The 25,146-nt window shown below is 30.8% G+C and overlaps 1 protein-coding gene across 1 annotated transcript; it reads left to right on the top strand.

Moving 5' to 3' along the window:
- The first annotated feature begins 2,016 nt into the window (after positions 1 to 2,016).
- LOC145270169 (uncharacterized) lies at positions 2,017 to 23,224 on the top strand. Its single transcript, XM_080125791.1, has 3 exons — positions 2,017 to 2,113; positions 20,387 to 22,120; positions 23,221 to 23,224. The coding sequence occupies exons 2-3, from the start codon at positions 20,394 to 20,396 to the stop codon at positions 23,222 to 23,224; spliced, it is 1,731 nt and encodes a 576-aa protein (XP_079981917.1). The 5' UTR covers positions 2,017 to 2,113; positions 20,387 to 20,393.
- Positions 23,225 to 25,146: the final 1,922 nt, after the last annotated feature.

Here is a 25,146-nt window from a genome sequence, read left to right as displayed (position 1 = left end):
AAGTTTTACGATATCTTTTTGTTTATTAAATTGTTAGGTGAAAGTACAAAATAGTTACAATACGCTCACCAGCCCGGTAACATAAGTGCATAAGTATCAATAAAGTGGTTTTTAATATCGTATTCAGCTAAATCCATAACAAGCGACATTTGAATGAATGGTTTATTTTATTGATGCTACACCGTAATCACGTGATTAAAGTTTAAGCAGACGAAACATTGGGAGTCAAAAGAGTAAAGAGTTCCTTTTTTTAAAACAGCAGTAAACAAGCAGAATTTTTTAAAAAAATATTATGGGATGTGTAGTTTGTTTTGAAAACAATATCTCCTTCAAGAACGGCCATAAAATGTGTTTTCAATTATTTTTTTAATGATTTTTGTATTTATTTGCTTCCCCACCAAAGCAAATTAGGCACAAGGTTGTTTTTAATGTGGGGTAAAAACCAGCTCCCCTTAAAGTAGCCAAAAAGGGGACACTCTGGTTGTGACCAAAAATAATAATTGTCCCAGTATAGAGGGTTTCCCCTCCATTGACTGGGACAAATTATCTTCAATGCAGCAATTGCAGCATCTGCAGAACAGATACTACACACACACATATATATATATATATATATATATATATATATATATATATATATATATATATATATACTTATGGTGCCTGGAAAACTCGTCCATTTGTGCGAGGTTGGAAAACTTGTTATTGGCCTTCGGGCCGGGATCAAAGTGTAGTATCTGTTCTGCAGATGCTGCATTGCTGCACTTAAGGTAATTTGTCCCAGTCAATGGAGGGGAAACCCTCTATACTGGGACAATTATTATCTTTGGCTACTTTAAGGGGAGCTGGTTTTTACCCCACATTAAAAACGGCCTTTTTCCTAATTTGCTTTCATGGGGAAGCAAATAAATACAAAAAAAAATAATTGAAAACACATTTTATGACCGTTCTTGAAGGAGATATTGTTTTCAAAACAAACTACACATCCCATAATATTTTTTTTTAAAAAATTCTGCTTGTTTACTCCTGTTATATATATATATATATATATATATATATATATATATATATATATATATATATATATATATATATATATATATATATAACATATATATATATCTTTATTCGATTGGCAAAATTTTAGAATAATTATAAAAAAGTGAACCATCGCGTAAATTCAATCAACTATAAAAATGGAAACCGGAGTGAGGAAAAGAAATATATATATATATATATATATATATATATATATATATATATATATATATATATATATATATATATATATATATATATATATATATATATATATATATATATATATGGGGCAAGTTATATGTACAGATATGTTTCAGACTTATGACCCTTGAAAATGTTTGTCTGAACGAAAAGCGCTTTGGGCATATTTTAACGATCGTTTTTTAATCGACTTATTTATTTTATTGAATTGTACATATAACTTGCCCCATTATATATATATATATTTTCTTTTCCTCACTTCCATTTATATAGATGATATGAGGAAAAGAAAATATATATATATATATATATATATATATATATATATATATATATATATATATATATATATATATATATATATATATATATATTCTTTTCCTCACCCCGGTTTCCATTTTTTTAGTTGATTGAATTTACGCAACGGTTCACTTTTTTTATAATTATATATATATATATATATATATATATATATAGAGAGAGAGAGAGAGAGATAGAGAGAGAGAGAGAGAGGGGGGGGAGACAGATACACACGTACACACAATGTAGATATAGTCCTGTTAACGTGACCTTAAACCCTCTTTCTTTCGGCTACCTTGCTCTGGCAATCAAAGTTTACGCGTTTTTTTTTCTCTTTCTCCCCTTCCCCCTCTCTACCTTTCTATATCTCCTTCATTTACCTTCGTTCTCTCCTCCTTCCTTCTTTCTTTTTTCCTCTAAGCCTCATAAAAAAAAAACAATCATCCAATCAAATTGCTTCAAATAATCACGTGTCTCATCTTTCTTTTTTTGTCATCACCATTAACTGAACTTATACAAAAAAATATAGTTTAAAAACAATCCACAAACATCTTCAATTCATCAAAAAAATGTAAGTAAATTATTTAAAAAAATTAAATTTGTTTTTTGTTAAAAAATTGATTGAAATATTTAAATCGACGACAAATGTTTTTTTTTTTTGTAATATTTTAATTCGTTTTTCATTTTAATTCTATTTCATCTCAGATTAAAAAGTAATATTTTACCCCCCCCCCTTTTTAATGTTTGTCTGGAATTATTTTTTTCGATTGAAACTTTTTAAATAGAGATTTTATTTTTTTAAAGGCGGTAACATGTCCGAAGCCAGTAAAAAACAACAATCATTTTCTATTCTTCTTTTCATTTTCCCACGTGTTAAAAATGGGGGATCGATTTACTATAACGTTGTAACTAAAAAATAAGTACCCTTTTCAGATGTCGAAATAATAACTTTTTTATTTACATATTTTTTAAATAATCTGGTATATTAGTGTCCATCCATTATTAATCCACTGAAAAAATTGCAAGAAACCGAACAGAAACAAAGGGGGTTTGTATTACTGTACACCTAGTTTCGAAAAAGTTGTCAAAAAACAAATATATAACAAATGTTATCAAAGGCAAGATAAGTTACTTTTCTACCAAACTGGATATATTTTTCGTGTTTTTATTCAATGTAACATGTTTATTCAGCTCGAAAACCATACAGTGTTTACCGATGTATTGGAACATTCAAGATGGCGTCTGATTCTCTCTTTAACCCGGTAAGTTTGGGAAAAAGTGTTATAAATAAAAAACCGGATAAAATACTGTTAAAAACTCGCTCAATATATTTTACCGTGACATAAGTTGACATATATTCGGCGGGTTTTAATAGTATTTTGTATAGTTTTTTATTTATAACACCTTTTTCCATACTTACGGTGTTAAAGAGGGTGTGAGACGCCATCTTGAATTTTCGAATACATCGGTAAACACTGTTTTTCGAGATGAATAAATATGTTACATTGAATAAAAACACAAAAATATATCCAGTTTGGCAGAAAAGTAACTTATCTCGCCTTTGATAACATTTATTTGTTATATATTTGTTTTTTGACAACTTTTTCGAATCTATGTGTACAGTAATACAAACCCAACAAAGGTATTGTTTTACTTTGAGCCCCTTCTCACGTTCGTATAGAACAAAATATTTTTTTTGTAGATTTCAATGTGCTAAAAACGAATCTGCAAACCGTTTCCATCACAAAAGGATAGTTTTCATGGTATGAAGAAATTACTTTTTCGAAAAGTGGGTGATCACTTTCTGGCCAGCTGAGAGAGGTTTTTTTTTGTGTGTTTATTGGCTTAGAAATGTTTTTTTTTTGCATGGTATTAACCCCTGAACTCTGGGACTATTTTCATTTCACAACGTAGCCCTCGTTTACGCTTACTGCGAGCAAAAACGAAGGCCGTTAAATGTGCACTCGCATACCAAACTGCCTTGTCACCATGTAGTATTGGCGAAATTTTAAAATTATGTGAAAAAAACAGTGGTTTTGCACATATTAAACCATGTAATTCTATATGGTATCACGGGTGGCCATTTTTGTATGTGCAAGCGCGCGCACATTTTGACGCCACCCGTGATAACCTAGAAGCACATGGCTTAATATTTGGAAAACTACTTGTTTTTCATCGAATTTTAAATTTTCACGAATACTACACAGTGACAAGGCAGTTTAGTATGCGAGTGCACATTTAACAGCTTTCTTTTATGCTTGCTCGTAGCGTAAATGAAGGTTAGGCTGTGAAATAGAAACTAGTCCCAGACTTCAGGGGTTAATACCATGCAAATGGTAAATTTTCGATGGAAACGGTTACCATATTCGGTGCAAATGCACTTACGATTTAAAAAACGAGGCGGATCAGTATTTCCAAGTTTAATTAAAGTTTTATTCAATTTTAAGATTAAAGTACAGAATAGGTACAAAACACTCTCCCCTCCCCATGTTAAGAATGTTTTTTTGTTTTTTTAAATAATAACGTTATTATTTCAGCACGGATCAATAAGTGCACTAGTACCCCATATTCTTTTAAAGCACACCGAAATCTACAAAAAAAATATTTTGTTCTATACTCTGAGAAAACTCTCTCATAGCCTGAAAATAGGCCCAGTGTCAGACGTAACAAAATGAAACAGAACTTACCGTGGTCTTGAAGAAAAAGTTGACTGCCATAGGTAGGTCTGTTGCAAAATTAGTTGGTCTTATTTTGCTGGCATGGGCCGAGTAGTTCATAATCCCTTGATGAGATTAATGTACAGTCGTTGCATTTAGGCTCTGGTCGGGGAGTCCCTTTAGTGGCCAATCCCCGATCTTGTCTCATTAGCGACAAGACCAATCAGTGGTCCCGTAACATCGTGTTATTCCTGACAATACAAACTTCAAGTAAAAAAATACCGATTTTTGTTTATTTTTAAATTTCCTCGTGTCTTTATTAAAAGATTAAAATAGAAAAAGTACCGAAATGGAAAAAACCTTTCAGCCAATAAACACTCTCTCAGGTGGCCAGAAAGTGGGTGCTCATTTTAAGTTTACATGGAAAAGTGATCTATCCCCTTCCAACTTTGCCTCTTTGCTTTCGTTCTCTCCTTTTGTCTTCCCCTTTATACCTTTTGCTCCTCCTCCCCTGTCTTTGTCTGCATTAAACTAAATAGCCACTTATATAAAAAAAAATAATCCAATCAAATTGCTTCAAATAATCACGTGTCTCATTTTTGTTTTTTGTAATCGCCATTGAATTAACTTATGCAAAAAAATAAAGTTTAAAAACAATCCACGAACATCTTCAATTCATCAAAAACATGTAAGTAAATTATTTTAAAAAATTAAATTTGTTTTTGTTAAAAAATTTATTGAAATATTTAAATCAACGACAAATGTTTTTTTCGTAGGATTTTAATTCTATTTATTCTCAGATTAAAAAGTAATATTTTACCCCCCCCCCTCAACCCCTTTTTTTTTAATGTTTGTCTGGAATTCTTTTCGATTGAAACTTTTTAAATAGAGATTTTATTTTTTAAAGGCGGTAACATGTCCGAAACCAGTAAAAACAATTTTTTCTGTACTTTTCATTAAAAAAAAATATTTTCTATTTCTTGTTAATGTCTTTTTATTTTCCCACGTGTTTCAGTGTTTAAAAAATTGGGATCGATTTACTATAACGTTGTAACTAGAAAGTGAGCACCCTTTTCAGATGTCGAATATTAACTTTTTATTTTTATTGATATGTTTTTTAATAACCTGGTATATTAGTGTTCATCCAATAATAATCCACTGAAAAAATGGCAAGAAACCGAACAGAAACAAAGGTATTATTTTACTTTAAGCCCCTTCTCACGTTTGTATGGAACAAAATATTTTTTGTAGATTTCAGTGTGCTAAAAACGAATGGTGCAAACCGTTTTCATCGCAAAAAAAGTTTTCATGATATGGAGAAAATTTTCGAAAAGTGGGTGATCTCTTTCCCATTTAAATTTAACTTTAAATGAGCACCCACTTCTGGCCACCTGACTGAGGAGGCATTTTTTTGTGCGTTTATTGACTAAAAAGTTTTTTGTTTGATTTCTTTTGCATGGTATTAATCCCTGAACTCTGGGACTATTTTCTGTTTCACAGCTTAGCCTTCATTTATGCTATGCGTGAGCATGAGCGAAGGCTGTAAATGTGCACTCGCGTACCAAACTGCGTTCTCAGTCTAGTAATGGCGATAATTTAAAATCAGACGAAAACAAGTAGTTTTCCAAGTATTACGTGTACAAAATGGCCACTCATGATAACATAGAATTACTTCGCTTAATATTTGGAAAACTACTTGTTTTTTGTCTAATTTTAAGTTTTCGCTAATACTACTGCTACTACACTGTGGCAAGGCAGTTTGTTACACGAGTGTACATTTAACAGCCATCGTTTATGCTCGCGCGTAGTGTAAACTAAGGCAAGGCTGTGAAATGGAAAATAGTCCCATAGGGTTCATACCATGCAAACGATAAATTTGCGACGGAAACGGTTACCATATTCTTTTAAAGCATACCGAAAACTACACAAAAAAAGACAAGTTTTTTTTTTTTAATACAAATGTGAGACGAGCCTTAAAGTAAAATAATACAGATTTTTTTCTTTTTTTTTTCTCGTGTCTTTATTGAAAAATGAAAACAAAAGAAATCGAAAAATCCTTTAGCAAATAAACACCAAATTTTTTTTTTTTCATATGAAAACTATTTTTTTTTTTTTTGCAACAGAAGCGGTTTACAGATTCATTTTTAGCACACAGAAATGTAAAAAAATATATATATATTATATACAAACGTGAGACAGTAGCAGTCTCAGAAATTTCGCGAAAATAGTGAATAATTCCACCCCATCTTTCCAAGCTTATAACTCCTCGAAAAATGTAATTCAAGCCCTAATTTTTTTTTTCAATTAAAGGAGTAAGGACCAAGGTTTTATTTAAAAAAAAAACAAAACAAAACAATGTGTTTTTTTTTTAAAAAAAAGGTTTTAAACTTCGGACTTTACAGGTAAATTTCTAAAAAAGTGTTTTTTTTTTTTGTTTTAAATTTGAATATATTATTTATTGACCTTTTCTCTTCAATTTGTGATATATAAACCTATTAAACATAAATTAATTATTTACTTTTTAATAGACATTTCAAAATGAGAGGCGTAAATTATTCGACCCCCTATCTTTTTAAGCTTATAACTCCTCGAAAAATGTAATTCAAGCCCTAATTTTTTTTTCAATTAAAGGAGCAAGGACCAAGGTTTCATTAAAAAAAAAAAAAAGACAAAAAGAAACAATGTGTTCTTATAAAATAAGGTTTTAAACTTCGGACTTTACAGGTAAATTTCTAAAAAAGTGTTTTTTTTTTGTTTTAAATTTGAATATATTATTTATTGACCTTTTCTCTTCAATTTGTGATATATAAACCTATTAAACATAAATTAATTATTTACTTTTTAAGAGAAAGTTGAAAATGGGGGGGGCGTGAAAATGGGGGGGCGTGAAAATGGGGGGGCGTGAATTTAAAAAAACCGTTTGTCTAAAATATTATATTCGGTTTATTGGAAAGAACATAAAATTTCACATTGACCCTGAAAATATCGTAAAAATAGAATCAATAGAAAAATTTTGATAGATTTTTAAAATTTTAAAATTTAAAAATATTGAGTTTAAAAATTGAAAAATATTGAGTTCGGAAAATTCATTACTGTTTTAAAAAAAAAATAAAAATATTTTTATTACTTTTAAAACAACTGTAATAGTTTATTTTGGAAGTATAATCCATAAAGAAAATAAATAACCCACTTTTAACAGAGAAATTACGAGATTTTTATATTGTATTCGCAGTTTCGTGTTAGGGGTGTCAAAAATTCCTACAAAATTTCTGAGACTGCTAGACAGGCCTTCCAGTAAAATTTACCGAAACAAATTATAGTGGGTGTCGCTTTATTTTCGATGCAGTTTAAATACCGTGTTTTTTTTTTGTTTTTTTTGTAAGCTTCTGGAAACGTCGGCTGCTGGCAAATGTTTCTTTGCATGAAAAAACTGTTAAAATATACCCCCTCTCCTAAAAAATAGTTTAACGAAAACGATGGAGTAAAAATACTTTTCCATAAAAAAAAATGTATTTTTTTTTTAGATTAGGTCCACTTCCACAATTTTCTTTTAAATGACGACTTTTATAGGATTTTGACTATATGGAATACGGAAATCGCATTGAAATTTTGCAGAAATAAGTAGTTATCGAGATATAAAATGTTTTATGCATTGTATTCTTTGGCGGCCATCTTTGTTATGCTCTTAGATTTGTTTATGGCGCGCGCACACGCATAACAAAGATGACCGCCAAAGAATACAGTGCATAATACAACTTTCTATATCTCAATAACTACTTATTTCTGCAAAATTTCAATGCGATTTCCGTATTCAGCATAATCAAAAACCTATCAAAATCGTCATTTATAAGAAAATTGTGGAGGTGGACCTAATCTAAAAATTTACAAAAAAAAAATGGCGGAGGTTGAGAATCCTGCCACTTACCCAAAATCGCTAAAAACATGGCGGACGGCCTACGCGCACGTCACTGAAAGTAATTAATGCTCCCTCTGACACGTGACTGGAAGTTTGGGACATGTCTATTTGTTTTGCTTTTACATACGTAAATGAATGAACGAATTGTCACCAAAACATACGAACCATTCTTTCACCTAATAATAAATTAGAAAAAAAAAATACATCGGTAAACACTGTTTTTGAGCTGACTAAACATGTTACCGTGAATAAAAACACTAAAAACATATCCAGTTAGGTAGAAAAGAAACTTATCTTGCCTTTGATAACATTTATTTGTTATATATTTGTTTTTTTGGTTTTTTTTGACAACTTTTTCGAATCTGTGTATGGTTAAACAAACCCAGTGCACAACTGCACAAAAGTTTTTTTTTTGACAACTTTTTCGAATCTGTGTATGGTTAAACAAACCCAGTGCACAACTGCACAAAAGTTTTTTTTTTGACAACTTTTTCGAATCTGTGTACGGTTAAACAAACCCAGTGCACAACTGCACAAAAGTTTTTTTTCTAATTTATTTACCCTTTTTCACCATACTTTCATTCCTAACCAAAAAGACATTTGCTACTAGTGCAGTTTCGTCTTTACGAACTTTAAAACAAAAAAATATTTTTCTTTAAATTGTTAGGTGAAAGTGAAGAATGGTTCATATACTCGCGGTAGCAGAACTGCACAAGTACCAAAAAGGTTTTTTTTCTAATTTATTATTAGGTAAAAGAATTGTTCGTATGTTTTGGTGACAATTCGTTCATTCATTCACGTATGTAGAATCAAAACAATAGGACATATGCCCCAAACTTCCGGTCATATGTCAGAGGGAGCGTTAATTACTCGGCTCCGATGTTGTATGTTGTTTGACTGAGGGAGCCGTTATTATTTTTACAAGGAAAGAATTTTTGCATGTGTGACCTAGTTTTTTGTTCCCCCCCCCCCCGGAGTTTTCGATATAGTAAATTATTAACAGGAAATTTGGTTAAAGTCAAAATTAGCACTTGTGGCGATAAACAAAAAGCTCTAGTGTGTACGTGCCTCTCATGGAATGTCGTCGATCGAAACACAGTGAAATGTTATTCGGTGCTAGTGCACGTATTGATCCGCGTTATTTTTAAAAAGTATTTTCCAAGTTTAATTAAAGTTTTACGATACCTGTTTTTATTAAATTGTTAGGTGAAAGTACAGAATAGGTACACAACACCCTCCCGTCCCCATGTTAAGAATGGCTTTCTAAATAATGTCATTATTTTAACATGGCTCAATAAGTGCATGAGTACCTTTTTATTTTCTTGAATAAAATAAAAACTTTCTTGAATAAAATAAAAACTACTGAACGAAAACATTAATGTTTTTGTTTTAATAATTATTCCAAAATAAAATAAAAATTTCAATCATTCAAAACATGTTTATTCTTTCCCAAAGCTTATTGGGATTTTTTTAATTACGCAGGGATCATAAAACTTTAATTAAAGTTGAAAATAATATTTAAAAATAGCACGGATTCTATTTTGACTTCCACCAATTGAAATATTTAATCGACAAATGTTTTTTTTTTTTGTAAGATTTTAATTTGTTTTTCATTTTTATTCTATTTATTCTCAGATTAAAAGTAATATCCGCCCCTTTGTTAATGTTTGTCGGGAATTATTTTTTTCGATTAAAACTTTTAAAATAGAGATTTTAGTTTTTTTATGCGGTAACATGACCGAAACCAGTCTAAAAAAAAAAATATTCTGTGTTTTGCATTGAGAAAAAAAAAATTTCTATTCTTAATTTCTTTCAATTTTCCCACGTGCTTCAGTGTTAAAAAATGGGGGGATCAATTTACTATAACGTTGTAACTAAAAAGTGAGCACCCTTTTAAGATGTTGAAATATTAACTTTCGAATTTTTTTTTTATAATTTGGTATATTAGTGCCCATTGAATAATAATCCACTGAAAAAGAATTGAAAGAAACCGAACAGAAACAAATTAATAGAGGGGAGGGCGCTCGTACAGGTTTGATCGATGCAGTTTGAATCCCGGATGCTGGCAAATATTTCTTTGGATAAAAAAAGAAAAAAGGCGGATGTACATGAATGCTACTCCTCTAGCGAAATATTCGTCGGCTCCGATGTTGTACGTTGTTCGACTTAGGGAGTTGTTATTATTTTTACAAGGAAAGAACTTTTGCGTGTGTGACTTAGTTTTCATTTTTTTATTTTGTCTTGAACTTTGTGCATCATTTTGTTATTATGATTTCATCTTTTTTTCCGGAGTTTAGCGTTATAGGTAATTATTTACAGGAAATTTGGTGAAATACAAAATTAGCAATTGTGGTGATAAAATAAACCAAAAGCTTTGAAATGTGGTCGATTGAAATACAATGAAATGTTGGTGCTAGTGCACATATTGATTCGTGCTATTTTTTTAATAGTATTTTCAAGTTTAATTAAAGGGTTGCAATACCTGTTTTTATTAAATTGTTAGGTGAAATTAAAGAATAGGTACACAACACCCTCCCGTCCCCATGTTAAGAATGGCTTTCTAAATGTCATTATTTCAGCCTGGCTCATTAAGTGCATGAGTAACTTATTTTCCTGAACAAAATAAAAACTTATTGACGAGAGCACTACTGTGTTTGTTTTAATAATTATTTTTTGTTCAAAAAAATAAAAATTTCAAATATTTGGTGCTAGTACACTTATTGATCCACGCTATTTTTTTAATCGTATCTCCTAGTTTAATTAAAGTTTTATATTTTTCAGTTGTAAGATTAATGTACAGAATAGGTACAAAACACCATCCTCTCCTCATGTTAAGAATGGCTTTTTAAATGTTATTTCAGCAGGGATCAGGAAGTGCACTTGTACCAATTATTCAAAACATGTTTTTTTCCCAAAGCTTATTAAGGATTTTTTTAATTACCATATTTTTCATGGACATGCTCTAAAAATAAGTGCACTAAAACCAAAAACCATTTCACTGTATTTCGATCGACGACATTCCATTTTGACTTTCACCAATTTTCCTGGTAATAATTACCTATAACGATAAACAGCAAAAACCATTTCACTGTATTTCGATCGACGACATTCCATTTTGACTTTCACCAATTTTCCTGGTAATAATTACCTATAACGATAAACACCAAAAACCATTTCACTGTATTTCGATCGACGACATTCCATTTTGACTTTCACCAATTTTCCTGGTAATAATTACCTATAACGATAAACAGCAAAAACCATTTCACTGTATTTCGATCGACGACATTCCATTTTGACTTTCACCAATTTTCCTGGTAATAATTACCTATAACGATAAACAGCAAAAACCATTTCACTGTATTTCGATCGACGACATTCCATTTTGACTTTCACCAATTTTCCTGGTAATAATTACCTATAACGATAAACAGCAAATACCATTTCACTGTATTTCGATCGACGACATTCCATTTTGACTTTCACCAATTTTCCTGGTAATAATTACCTATAACGATAAACAGCAAAAACCATTTCACTGTATTTCGATCGACGACATTCCATTTTGACTTTCACCAATTTTCCTGGTAATAATTACCTATAACGATAAACAGCAAAAACCATTTCACTGTATTTCGATCGACGACATTCCATTTTGACTTTCACCAATTTTCCTGGTAATAATTACCTATAACGATAAACAGCAAAAACCATTTCACTGTATTTCGATCGACGACATTCCATTTTGACTTTCACCAATTTTCCTGGTAATAATTACCTATAACGATAAACAGCAAAAACCATTTCACTGTATTTCGATCGACGACATTCCATTTTGACTTTCACCAATTTTCCTGGTAATAATTACCTATAACGATAAACACCAAAAACCATTTCACTGTATTTCGATCGACGACATTCCATTTTGACTTTCACCAATTTTCCTGGTAATAATTACCTATAACGATAAACACCAAAAACCATTTCACTGTATTTCGATCGACGACATTCCATTTTGACTTTCACCAATTTTCCTGGTAATAATTACCTATAACGATAAACACCAAAAACCATTTCACTGTATTTCGATCAACGACATTCCATTTTGACTTTCACCAATTTTCCTGGTAATAATTACCTATAACGATAAACAGCAAAAAACATAGAAAACATAAAATGATAAAAAAACCATTTCACTGTATTTCGATCGACGACATTCCATTTTGACTTTCACCAATTTTCCTGGTAATAATTACCTATAACGATAAACAGCAAAAAACATAGAAAACATAAAATGATAAAAAAACCATTTCACTGTATTTCGATCGACGACATTCCATTTTGACTTTCACCAATTTTCCTGGTAATAATTACCTATAACGATAAACAGCAAAAAACATAGAAAACATAAAATGATAAAAAAAAAATAAGTGCACTAGCACCAAAAACCATTTCACTGTATTTCGATCGACGACATTCCATTTTGACTTTCACCAATTTTCCTGGTAATAATTTCCTATAACGATAAACAGCAAAAAACATAGAAAACATAAAATGATAAAAAAAAAATAAGTGCACTAGCACCAAAAACCATTTCACTGTATTTCGATCGACGACATTCCATTTTGACTTTCACCAATTTTCCTGGTAATAATTACCTATAACGATAAACACCAAAAACCATTTCACTGTATTTCGATCGACGACATTCCATTTTGACTTTCACCAATTTTCCTGGTAATAATTACCTATAACGATAAACACCAAAAACCATTTCACTGTATTTCGATTGACGACATTCCATTTTGACTTTCACCAATTTTCCTTGTAATAATTACCTATAACGATAAACACCAAAAACCATTTCACTGTATTTCGATCGACGACATTCCATTTTGACTTTCACCAATTTTCCTGGTAATAATTACCTATAACGATAAACAGCAAAAAACATAGAAAACATAAAATGATAAAAAAAAAATAAGTGCACTAGCACCAAAAACCATTTCACTGTATTTCGATCGACGACATTCCATTTTGACTTTCACCAATTTTCCTGGTAATAATTACCTATAACGATAAACACCAAAAACCATTTCACTGTATTTCGATCGACGACATTCCATTTTGACTTTCACCAATTTTCCTGGTAATAATTACCTATAACGATAAACAGCAAAAAACATTTCACTGTATTTCGATCGACGACATTCCATTTTGACTTTCACCAATTTTCCTGGTAATAATTACCTATAATGATAAACAGCAAAAACCATTTCACTGTATTTCGATCGACGACATTCCATTTTGACTTTCACCAATTTTCCTGGTAATAATTACCTATAACGATAAACACCAAAAACCATTTCACTGTATTTCGATCGACGACATTCCATTTTGACTTTCACCAATTTTCCTGGTAATAATTACCTATAACGATAAACAGCAAAAACCATTTCACTGTATTTCGATCGACGACATTCCATTTTGACTTTCACCAATTTTCCTGGTAATAATTACCTATAACGATAAACAGCAAAAACCATTTCACTGTATTTCGATCGACGACATTCCATTTTGACTTTCACCAATTTTCCTGGTAATAATTACCTATAACGATAAACAGCAAAAAACATAGAAAACATAAAATGATAAAAAAAAAATAAGTGCACTAGCACCAAAAACCATTTCACTGTATTTCGATCGACGACATTCCATTTTGACTTTCACCAATTTTCCTGGTAATAATTACCTATAACGATAAACACCAAAAACCATTTCACTGTATTTCGATCGACGACATTCCATTTTGACTTTCACCAATTTTCCTGGTAATAATTACCTATAACGATAAACACCAAAAACCATTTCACTGTATTTCGATCGACGACATTCCATTTTGACTTTCACCAATTTTCCTTGTAATAATTACCTATAACGATAAACACCAAAAACCATTTCACTGTATTTCGATCGACGACATTCCATTTTGACTTTCACCAATTTTCCTGGTAATAATTACCTATAACGATAAACAGCAAAAAACATAGAAAACATAAAATGATAAAAAAAAAATAAGTGCACTAGCACCAAAAACCATTTCACTGTATTTCGATCGACGACATTCCATTTTGACTTTCACCAATTTTCCTGGTAATAATTACCTATAACGATAAACAGCAAAAACCATTTCACTGTATTTCGATCGACGACATTCCATTTTGACTTTCACCAATTTTCCTGGTAATAATAACCTATAACGATAAACAGCAAAAACCATTTCACTGTATTTCGATCGACGACATTCCATTTTGACTTTCACCAATTTTCCTGGTAATAATTACCTATAACGATAAACAGCAAAAACCATTTCACTGTATTTCGATCGACGACATTCCATTTTGACTTTCACCAATTTTCCTGGTAATAATTACCTATAACGATAAACAGCAAAAAACATAGAAAACATAAAATGATGAAAAAAAAATAAGTGCACTAGCACCAAAAACCATTTCACTTTATTTCGATCGACGACATTCCATTTTGACTTTCACCAATTTTCCTGGTAATAATTACCTATAACGATAAACAGCAAAAAACATAGAAAACATAAAATGATAAAAAAAAATAAGTGCACTAGCACCAAAAACCATTTCACTGTATTTCGATCGACGACATTCCATTTTGACTTTCACCAATTTTCCTGGTAATAATTACCTATAACGATAAACACCAAAAACCATTTCACTGTATTTCGATCGACGACATTCCATTTTGACTTTCACCAATTTTCCTGGTAATAATTACCTATAACGATAAACACCAAAAACCATTTCACTGTATTTCGATCGACGACATTCCATTTTGACTTTCACCAATTTTCCTGGTAATAATTACCTATAACGATAAACACCAAAAACCATTTCACTGTATTTCGATCGACGACATTCCATTTTGACTTTCACCAATTTTCCTGGTAATAATTACCTATAACGATAAACAGCAAAAAACATAGAAAACATAAAATGATAAAAGAAAAATAAGTGCACTAGCACCAAAAACCATTTCACTGTATTTCGATCGACGACATTCCATTTTGACTTTCACCAATTTTCCTGGTAATAATTACCTATAACGATAAACACCAAAAACCATTTCACTGTATTTCGATCGACGACATTCCATTTTGACTTTCACCAATTTTCCTGGTAATAATTACCTATAACGATAAACAGCAAAAACCATTTCACTGTATTTCGATCGACGACATTCCATTTTGACTTTCACCAATTTTCCTGGTAATAATTACCTATAACGATAAACAGCAAAAAACATAGAAAACATAAAACGATAAAAAAAAAATAAGTGCACTAGCACCAAAAACCATTTCACTGTATTTCGATCGACGACATTCCATTTTGACTTTCACCAATTTTCCTGGTAATAATTACCTATAACGATAAACACCAAAAACCATTTCACTGTATTTCGATCGACGACATTCCATTTTGACTTTCACCAATTTTCCTGGTAATAATTACCTATAACGATAAACAGCAAAAACCATTTCACTGTATTTCGATCGACGACATTCCATTTTGACTTTCACCAATTTTCCTGGTAATAATTACCTATAACGATAAACACCAAAAACCATTTCACTGTATTTCGATCGACGACATTCCATTTTGACTTTCACCAATTTTCCTGGTAATAATTACCTATAACGATAAACAGCAAAAAACATAGAAAACATAAAATGATAAAAAAAAATAAGTGCACTAGCACCAAAAACCATTTCACTGTATTTCGATCGACGACATTCCATTTTGACTTTCACCAATTTTCCTGGTAATAATTACCTATAACGATAAACAGCAAAAAACATAGAAAACATAAAATGATAAAAAAAAAATAAGTGCACTAGCACCAAAAACCATTTCACTGTATTTCGATCGACGACATTCCATTTTGACTTTCACCAATTTTCCTGGTAATAATTACCTATAACGATAAACAGCAAAAAACATAGAAAACATAAAATGATAAAAAAAAATAAGTGCACTAGCACCAAAAACCATTTCACTGTATTTCGATCGACGACATTCCATTTTGACTTTCACCAATTTTCCTGGTAATAATTACCTATAACGATAAACAGCAAAAAACATAGAAAACATAAAATGATAAAAAAAAAATAAGTGCACTAGCACCAAAAACCATTTCACTGTATTTCGATCGACGACATTCCATTTTGACTTTCACCAATTTTCCTGGTAATAATTACCTATAACGATAAACAGCAAAAAACATAGAAAACATAAAATGATAAGAAAATCATGCGCAAAGTTCAAGCCAAAATAAGTAAATAAAAAAAAAACTAAGTCACAGATGCAAAAATTCTTTCCTTGTAAAAATAGTAACGTTTCCCTAGGAGTGTCAGAAGTCGCCATTAAAAAAGGAGTGATTACATAGACTCCCTATCTTTCAAAGCTAACATAAATAATGTAATTTAAACCCTAATTTTTTTTAATAAAAGGAGCAAAGACCAAACTTTAAAATACAAAATTTTTTTAAATCGTTTTTTTTAAAAAAAGATTTCACGAAATTCAACAAATTTTAACTTGATCTAAATATAATAAATATACTTAAATTCAAAAAATCACTTATCTATATAAAATACTAATCAATGGATGCTTCCATTCTTCATTTATGAGAATCTGTCCATATTTATATTTTATATTCCATGTATTTAAATGAAAGAGTTTTTAAGCAACCATTTGAAAAAGACTGCCATTACATACGCATTAACTGGTGTCAGTAAGCTGCTTTCTTGTGTTGCTTCCAATTTGGAATACGAATGGATAAAAGGGATATAAAACATAAAAGCAACACATACGCAGGAGCCATCAAGCTGGTGTGTGAAAATTAAGGGGCCCCGTAGGTGGAAAATGATCACATTTTACTTATCAGTGTTTGCCTTTAAAAAAAAAACTCGACAAATTTTCGATTTTCTTTTTCTTCTCTCAAAGAAATACATGAGTGTTTGATTTTATATATTTTATTTCTTTATGGAGTCAATTCTTTTTTAAATATCTAAAAAAAAGGAAAAAAAAACATTGAATAAAATAGAAAAATTGTCGTAAATGTACAAAATTTTCTGGACAATATAACAAAATTATAAGGTTTCATTAAAAACATTCAACGTGGTTTTTAAAAAAAAGATTTTGGACTTTACAGGTAAATTTGCAAATAACTGTTCTCTTTTGTTTTAAATTAGCTTATTTTATTTATTGACCTTTATCTTCAATTTGTGATATATAAATTTGAGGTGAGAAAATTATTTTTAATAGACATTTCAAAATGGCGAGGTTAATTTTAAAAAAACTCCTTGTCTAGAATATTATATTCGGTTTATTGGAAAGAGCATAAAATGTCACATTGAACCTGAAAATATCGTAAAAATTGAACCAATAGAAAAATTTTGATAGCTTTTTAAAGTGAAAACATTGAAGAAAAATTTAACTCATAAAATTCAATTCATTTCATTAAGTAAAAACAATGTCTGCATGAACGCACGTAGGCACTTTGTAAACACTTTTTTTTTTAAAAAAGAAAATATTTCTATTTTTAAAACAACTTTAATAGTTTATTTTGGAAGTATATTCCATACATAAAATAAACAATCCACTTTAAAAAGAGAAATTATGAGTTTTTTTATATTTTATTCGCAGTTTTGTGTTAGGGGTTTCAAAAATTCCCAAAAAATTCTGACACACCTAACGGTTTCCTAAGTCGAACTACATACAACATCGGAGCCGATGCGTATTTTGCTAGAAGGGTAGCACTCATGTACGTCAGCCATTTTTAATCATTTTTCCATCATTTTCATTAGAATCATGTACGGAGGTTACCAGATTGTTTTTAAAGTTTGGCTTTTCTAAGATTTAACAGATTGGCATTTTTAAGGTCAAATTTGGCCTTTTTTACGTTTTTCATGAACTGTTTTTTTTTTTTTTTTAGGCCGCCATATTTTTTGTCATGAAAGAGCATAAAAACGGCTAAATTTGGCTTATTTTACGTTTTTCATAAACTGTGTTTTTTGGGGCCGCCATATTTTTTGTTATGAAAGAGCGTAAAAAACGGCTAAATTTGGCCTATTTAAGGCCAACCTATCAAATATGTATGTATATTTTTTTCAGCTAGGAGCAAAGTGTAATATCAGTTTTTAATAGTGTAGTTTAATTTGATTTGATAATACACTTGATCTTTTTCTGGCATCATAAGAGAAAAAGCAATGCTCCTAGACTGAGGTAATTTAATTTTTTTGTTGTTCCAATCCAGATTGCTGTTTTTAAATCGTCTTTGTGTCTATCTCTGCTCTCGTGTGAAGGCAAATAAACACAGGGAAAATATGAACTAAAAAAAGGGATTACTGACCCCTTTTTTAGTTCCTACTGCTCCTGTTTTAGCTTGCATCCCAAAGCAATGTTGATAATCTCCCATTTAATCTATATACATACAAATATACATTAGTTCTGGAAATGTGTTATGTAAGAAAACAGGAAATATATCTATAATATAAAGCTGAATGTCTGTGTGTCTGGTCACGAATAGGCTCCTACATAGTTGACTATTATAGAAAACTGATCACATATAATGATAGAAGATGTATCGAGACACAGGAATGGTATGTTTGATCTGGCATAATGATGATTCATTAAAATTGTGGGGTCTGCATATATGACTGGTCCACAGAGTATGGAAATTAAAAAAACGTTTACAAGTGTTTTTGATATATATGTACATAATAATACTTTGATAAGTATGTTTTAACTTAAATAGGGATGGTATAATAAAATTGTGGGGTCTGCATTCGCGCCTGGCCTCCATAGAATGGAAATAGGCACAAACTTTAATAAAGACTTTTCATATCTATCTGCGTAAGTATACTTTGATAATTATGTTTCAGTTTAAAGAAATATAGTATAATAAACTTTTTGGGTGTTTGTTCACGCCTGACCTCTATAGAATGGAAATATGTCACAAAGTTTAACAAGGTTTTTTTAATATAGATCCACAGAATATTGTGATAAGTGTTTCAATGTGAACAGGTATGGTATAATAAATTATGGGGTTTATCTATTTTATTGTTGCTTTCATCATACAAGGTGTTCCAAAAGTTTTGGGCACATTTCAAGTTCTTGTATTTGCTTGACTATGAATGGTAATAAGATTAAAGTGGTGCCATTTTTAAGCTAAATGCGTTAAGTTTTTTTGTAAGACTATTGATTTTTTTCATTCTTTACAGATTCAGTAATGGCGTTCACTCAATCAGAAAAGGCATTTTGTGTGCTTAAATTTGCAAAAACTGAATCATGGACACTTGTGCAACGTGCATTTCGCAAAAAAAGATCTCACATCCTGCAAATTTTTTTTTTTGGGGGGGGGGTTGTAAAAGAACTGATCTATGTGCCTCCTATTCCAAGAAACATAGATGAGCTGAAGGCCCGAATAACAGAAGCTGTTGCAACCATTGACAACGCAATGCTGTGATGCGTTTGGTAAGAATTGGACTATCAGCTTGCTGTGTGTCGTTGGAGCAATAGTTCTTTCATTGAACATCTGTGAACATTCTATGAAGAACTTGAGATTTTTTCTGAATATACCAGATACGTTTTTATATCCTAAATAATTCTCAAGATATAATGTCAAAATGTGCCCAAGACTTTTGCTTTGGTTTTGATACCCAAAATTCGAAGCTATTTCTTTACAACCCTTCCTTTTCATAACCTATCTATTTCATAAATCAGAGTCCATTTTCTGTAGGCAGTTTTTGAATCCAGTCAACGACGGGTACTTTGGCTAGTATATATATATATATATATATATATATATATATATATATATATATATATATAATGAAATCGCTAATTTCGAACTCTAATCCATTAAAATTTTTGTTTTTCAGTTTGATTTTATTATGTGTGTGTGGGGGAGGTAACTATATAATGTATTATACAATCGTAAATTGTGAAATAGAAAAGATTTTCTATTTTGTTGTCATTGTCATAATAAAATTTATGACAATGACATTATTTTTTACCAACCTAACGTGTGTGTGCAACTATATCATGTATAACACAATCACTTATTGTGAACTCCATTTTATATTTTGTAATTTTTTATACATAATACAATCAGAGAGAGCGAGATAGATATAATGTTTAATTGTGAAATCTAATCCATTTTTTATTTTGTTTTATTTCAGTTTGACAATGGCTTCCAATAAATTCGAGCAGCTTTACCAATGTGTCGCCTGTGAACAACAACTAAACCGACTATCGAAATGCTTGCCATGTTTGCATAGCATATGTCAGTCATGTTTCGGAAAAACTTTGGATGAAACGAACACAAACTGCACATGTCCGAAATGTTGTGCACAATTTGTGGATTGGAAAGACTTTGGTGCCTCACCGATTATCGCGAAGGAATTGATGCGGCAAGAATTCCATTCTTCATCTGAATTCAAATGTGATTGGTGTTCGGAGGATGGCATCTCATCCGTAGCAAAATTTTGGTGCAGAGAGTGTGAAAAGCTGTTCTGCAACGATTGCATCCGATACCACAAAAGAGTGACCCAAAAGGAACACGTGTTCAAAGATTTGGATGCAATGCCAAGGTCGGATGTAATTGCTCTCGTGATGAAGATGCAGAACAATTGTGCTCTCCATGAGAAAGAGTTGGAGATGTATTGCGAAAAATGCGTCAATTTTTATTGCGCCAAATGTTACGCTACACACGCAAATGACCCTATGACCTTATGCATGAATGTGACCCCAGTAAGGGTCTGTGATGAAGTTGCCAAACGCAAAGAGCAATTATCTACCCTCGGGCACAATATGACGTCATTTGAAGGAGAAGTGAAGAAATTAACAGATAAGATTTTGCAATTTGTTAGCAAATTTGAATCGGACTGTGAGATAAAACGTGCACAGATCTGGTCAGAATATGAATCGATTTGTGAAAAAGCCAAACATGATTCTTTGGAGCTGAAGGACCAAATCAATGACGGAATGCAATCAGTATTGGCCAAATGTCATCAAATGACACAACAAAATGATGGAATTCTGCAAGAAACTTCCACATGGCGGCTGAATTTAGATCATTTGATGAGTGAAGATCGTCAAGATGTCCAAGTTTTGTGTGGAATGCAGATGTTGGAAAAACAATGTCCAGTTTTGCGACATGATTTGCCATCGACGAAGACAAAATATGAAATTTTGGTCGAATTTCCTGATTATTGGTGCAAAACCATTGACTCCTTGCTAAACGAAAATGACGGATTTGTCACATTTGAAAAAGTTGAAAAAATAAAAATTACCAAAGAAAGTAGATTCAATATACCAAAAGCAAAATATGATAGATGTATTGCTTCGATTATCGTAAACCAAAAAGATGAACACATTTTTCTTTGCGATTTAGATAATAACTCAATGATTGAATTGAAAAAAAATGGCGAGTTTAGAACTGAATTTGAATTTTTTTCTGTCACAAACGAATCCTTCATGCCTCATGACATTTTGATTACAACAGAGAACATTTTTGTCGTTTGTGGTTATTGTGGAAAAACAAATTTACTGTTTTTAAAAGAAAAAACACATTTTCCGTTTTTTCAATTAACACATTTTTTTGAAACAGAAACAAATTTTGTTTGTTTGTGTGAAAAAAACGATACAGTTTTTGTTTTGGATGCAGACTTCAAAATTCATTCATTTTCCAAAAAATGTGAAAGATTAAACATTTTTCAACTTGAAGGATTTGAACATTTAAATGATCCATTTGATTCATTAGCCTCCTGTATTCGTTTTGATAGTTCAAGTGAAACATTTTGGTTTTCAAATTTTCATCATCCCGAATTAATTTGTTTAGATTTAAATTTTAAACAAATTAAATTCATGGAAAAAGAAAAAAAATTTTTGCATTTTCATTTCAGCAAATTTGGGCAAATTATTTTTGGTGATCAAAATGAAATTTTTTGTTTTCCAAAAAAACAATTGTTTCAATTTGCAGAAAAACAGGATTTATATTCTTGCATTTTTGTTTTTGAAAAAAAATTGTTTACTACTGTTAAAAAAGATGGAGAAATTGGAATCGAAATTTTTAAAATTTTTTATTGAAAAATAAAAAAAATCGAAAAATTTTTATTTGATGTTTTTTCATTGATTTCTGTGTAAATTTACAAATCATTAACATGTAGTTATTTTTATGTATGTGTTGTAGGTTTGTGTATTTTTATTTTATTTGTGCATGTAAACACATTTTTATCTATTTTTAACATGTGTAAACAAATAAATGTGTGAACACATTTTTATTTGTTTTATTTGTGACGTATGGAGTTTACTTTTGCTGTATGTAACATGTGTTTATTCAACCGAAAAAGTGTAAATTTGCACATTTCTGTGTAAAAACAATTGTGTGTGGATTTTCGTCCATTCATAGCATTCATAAAATGTCTTTTATTAAAAAAAAATTTGAATATCCATGATTTTTTAATTAATTTTTTTGTCTTGTTTTTTATTTGTTAATCTGTGTGTATATCTGTGTGTCTTATGTGTTAAATTTGAAATATTTTTAAGGAAATGAAACAAAAACAACTGTCAATAATTATGAAATTTATATTCAAACACATAAATAAAATTTTATTATTGTGCGTGTGAAATAAAATGTTTCTTAGGTATCACTTTTATATAATTATTTAATGTAAAATGACCCTTCACTTTCTGACCACTTTTTGTCGATCAACATAAAATGAACACGATTTAACGTAAAATTATTTAAATCTGCAAATAAGTTTTCCGAATATTAAGCAATGTAATTCTTTGTTAAAAATGGTTGCCATTTTTGTACGTGTCAGTGTGCACATTTATGTGGAAAAGTGTCTTATTAGAATCATGAAAACTTGTTGTCGCCCCAATTTTAAATGTGATATTCATTTTCAGCACACTCGAAACTCCCTTGAAAACAAGTTTTTAAAAGTAGGTTTTGTGTTGGTCTAGCAGGCCACAATTACCAAATTTTATGTTAAATTGTCTTTATTTTAAGTTGATCCCCACAAAAAACGTGGACATAATTTGTGTTCTTATTTTAAGTTAAATTAATATAGAAATGTGATCTCCCACTTTTTATAACTATAATTTTTTTCACATCTTAGAAACTAGTTTTTTGCTGGAATTTTAAACATTATTTTCATTTGAAGCATCCTTGAAAACTTAGAAAAGTTGTGTAATTTTAAAGGATTTCTTTAGAGTGGAAAGATGCTGCCCTTTTACCAGATAAATAATTAAGGTGACTGAAATAGGATTTATTCAATAATTAATTTTTGATCCAAACAAATGGAGGTGAAATGTTTGTTAATGATATTTTTAAACATTTTAGGTGCTTATTCAGATCAGCACGCGTGATGGCATTTTAAAATGAAAGAAAAACAAAAATGTCTATGATGTATGGACCAGTTACGTGACGGAGATAAAAATTTCCAAAAATCACGTGATTTGATCATTTTTTCTTTAATCAAGAAAATGAAGTTTAACTTTGATTCGATGGTGAAGAAAAGCGTCCAACGAATCTGTGGATAAGGGCAGATAACCCTAATACACCTGAGAACTATCAAAAGAATCCCTAATTACCTCCCTTTTTAATATTGTTTAGTAAAACATGGCCTCGTCTGTCAGTGGCACTTATCAATAAAAACCAGCAAATTTATTTTTTTATGAAAAAAACTACTTGGTTAATTTTTGTTTGTACTTTTTGGAATATGAAATCTTCATTCTGTGACAATTAGGAACAATAGAAAAGTTTTTCATTTTTTGATTAGTTAATGAATTTTTCAGATGAATTCGTGTTCCTATGAATAAAGTGTTTGAGAGAATAAAGAATTTAAATTGAATTTGTTCGAGAGAATAGAAAATTTCCTATTTTATTTCCCATTTTAGTCATGTAAATTATTTACAGATAAAATGTTATAAAACAAACAAAAACTTGTAAGTTTGAAATGTTACAATATTTGTCTTATAATGCGGTAAATATTTATTTTATTGAATAAAAATTTACAAAATGTGGCACAAGGCCAAAAAGGGGGTGGAGGTTTATGTGGACCTAACTAACATAACGTTAACTTAACTAGACTCGTTCACCAAAATACCAGAATCACTCTGTGGACATCCTTATTAAAACCCGAATATACAAATATATACATGATGTAGGGGGGGGATAAAAATCTTATTTACAAAAACGAATGAAAAATTTAAAATGAAAAAATGTTGGTTAGTAAAAGAACCCTCTCACTAATAAATGTGTCAGGTAGAAAGTTTTGTCAGTCGAAAAGATGTAGGTCCCCCGAAAACTGACTTTATTAAATAAACCCCACAAAATGGGCCTGCATCACTGACAAAACAGCCTATCCGTCACTTGATGGGGCCAGGAGTGGAGATTATTGAACCAAAAGAGAAGGGAGAAAACAACCCGGAATGATGGGACAGGGGCAAGCTGAAAAATGGATTGGGACGATAACAACATGCACACTCTAAGTTAAAAATGCCTAACTAGCCTATTCTAGGTGGTCCGATGAGTGTCTATATTTGTTTAGGTTTTCCAATATTCTAAAATCCTAAGAACAATAAAAAAAAAAGGAACTCAAGACTGCCTCCATTCACTCTATGCAGTCGCGAAACTTTCACCCACCTGTTGTTGAAATTTGCCGGAGTGAGTTTCACCTTCTCCAACTTAATTCGCATTTTCAATCGATATTTGAGAACAAGTTGGGAAGCAGTGAAGGTTTCATCTCCGTAAACCTCCTTCGGTCGCATCATCCAAATCACGCATCTCATAACTGCAAACACAGAAAAATGTAGCATACTTTATTCTTCATGGTCAGTGCCTAGTTGCAGCATGGGGAAACCGAATCCAGCACAAAAAACGACCGTTCAGCATGCGAACTGTGAAGCCTTCAATGAACTCATACAACAGTCG

This window comes from Euprymna scolopes, chromosome 46 (assembly GCF_053919585.1).
Source record: "Euprymna scolopes isolate OS-2025 chromosome 46, ASM5391958v1, whole genome shotgun sequence".
Classification (NCBI taxonomy): Eukaryota; Metazoa; Mollusca; class Cephalopoda; order Sepiida; family Sepiolidae; genus Euprymna; species Euprymna scolopes.
The sequence above is the reverse complement of the archived record's forward strand: the minus strand, read 5'-3'. Positions and strand labels throughout refer to the sequence as shown.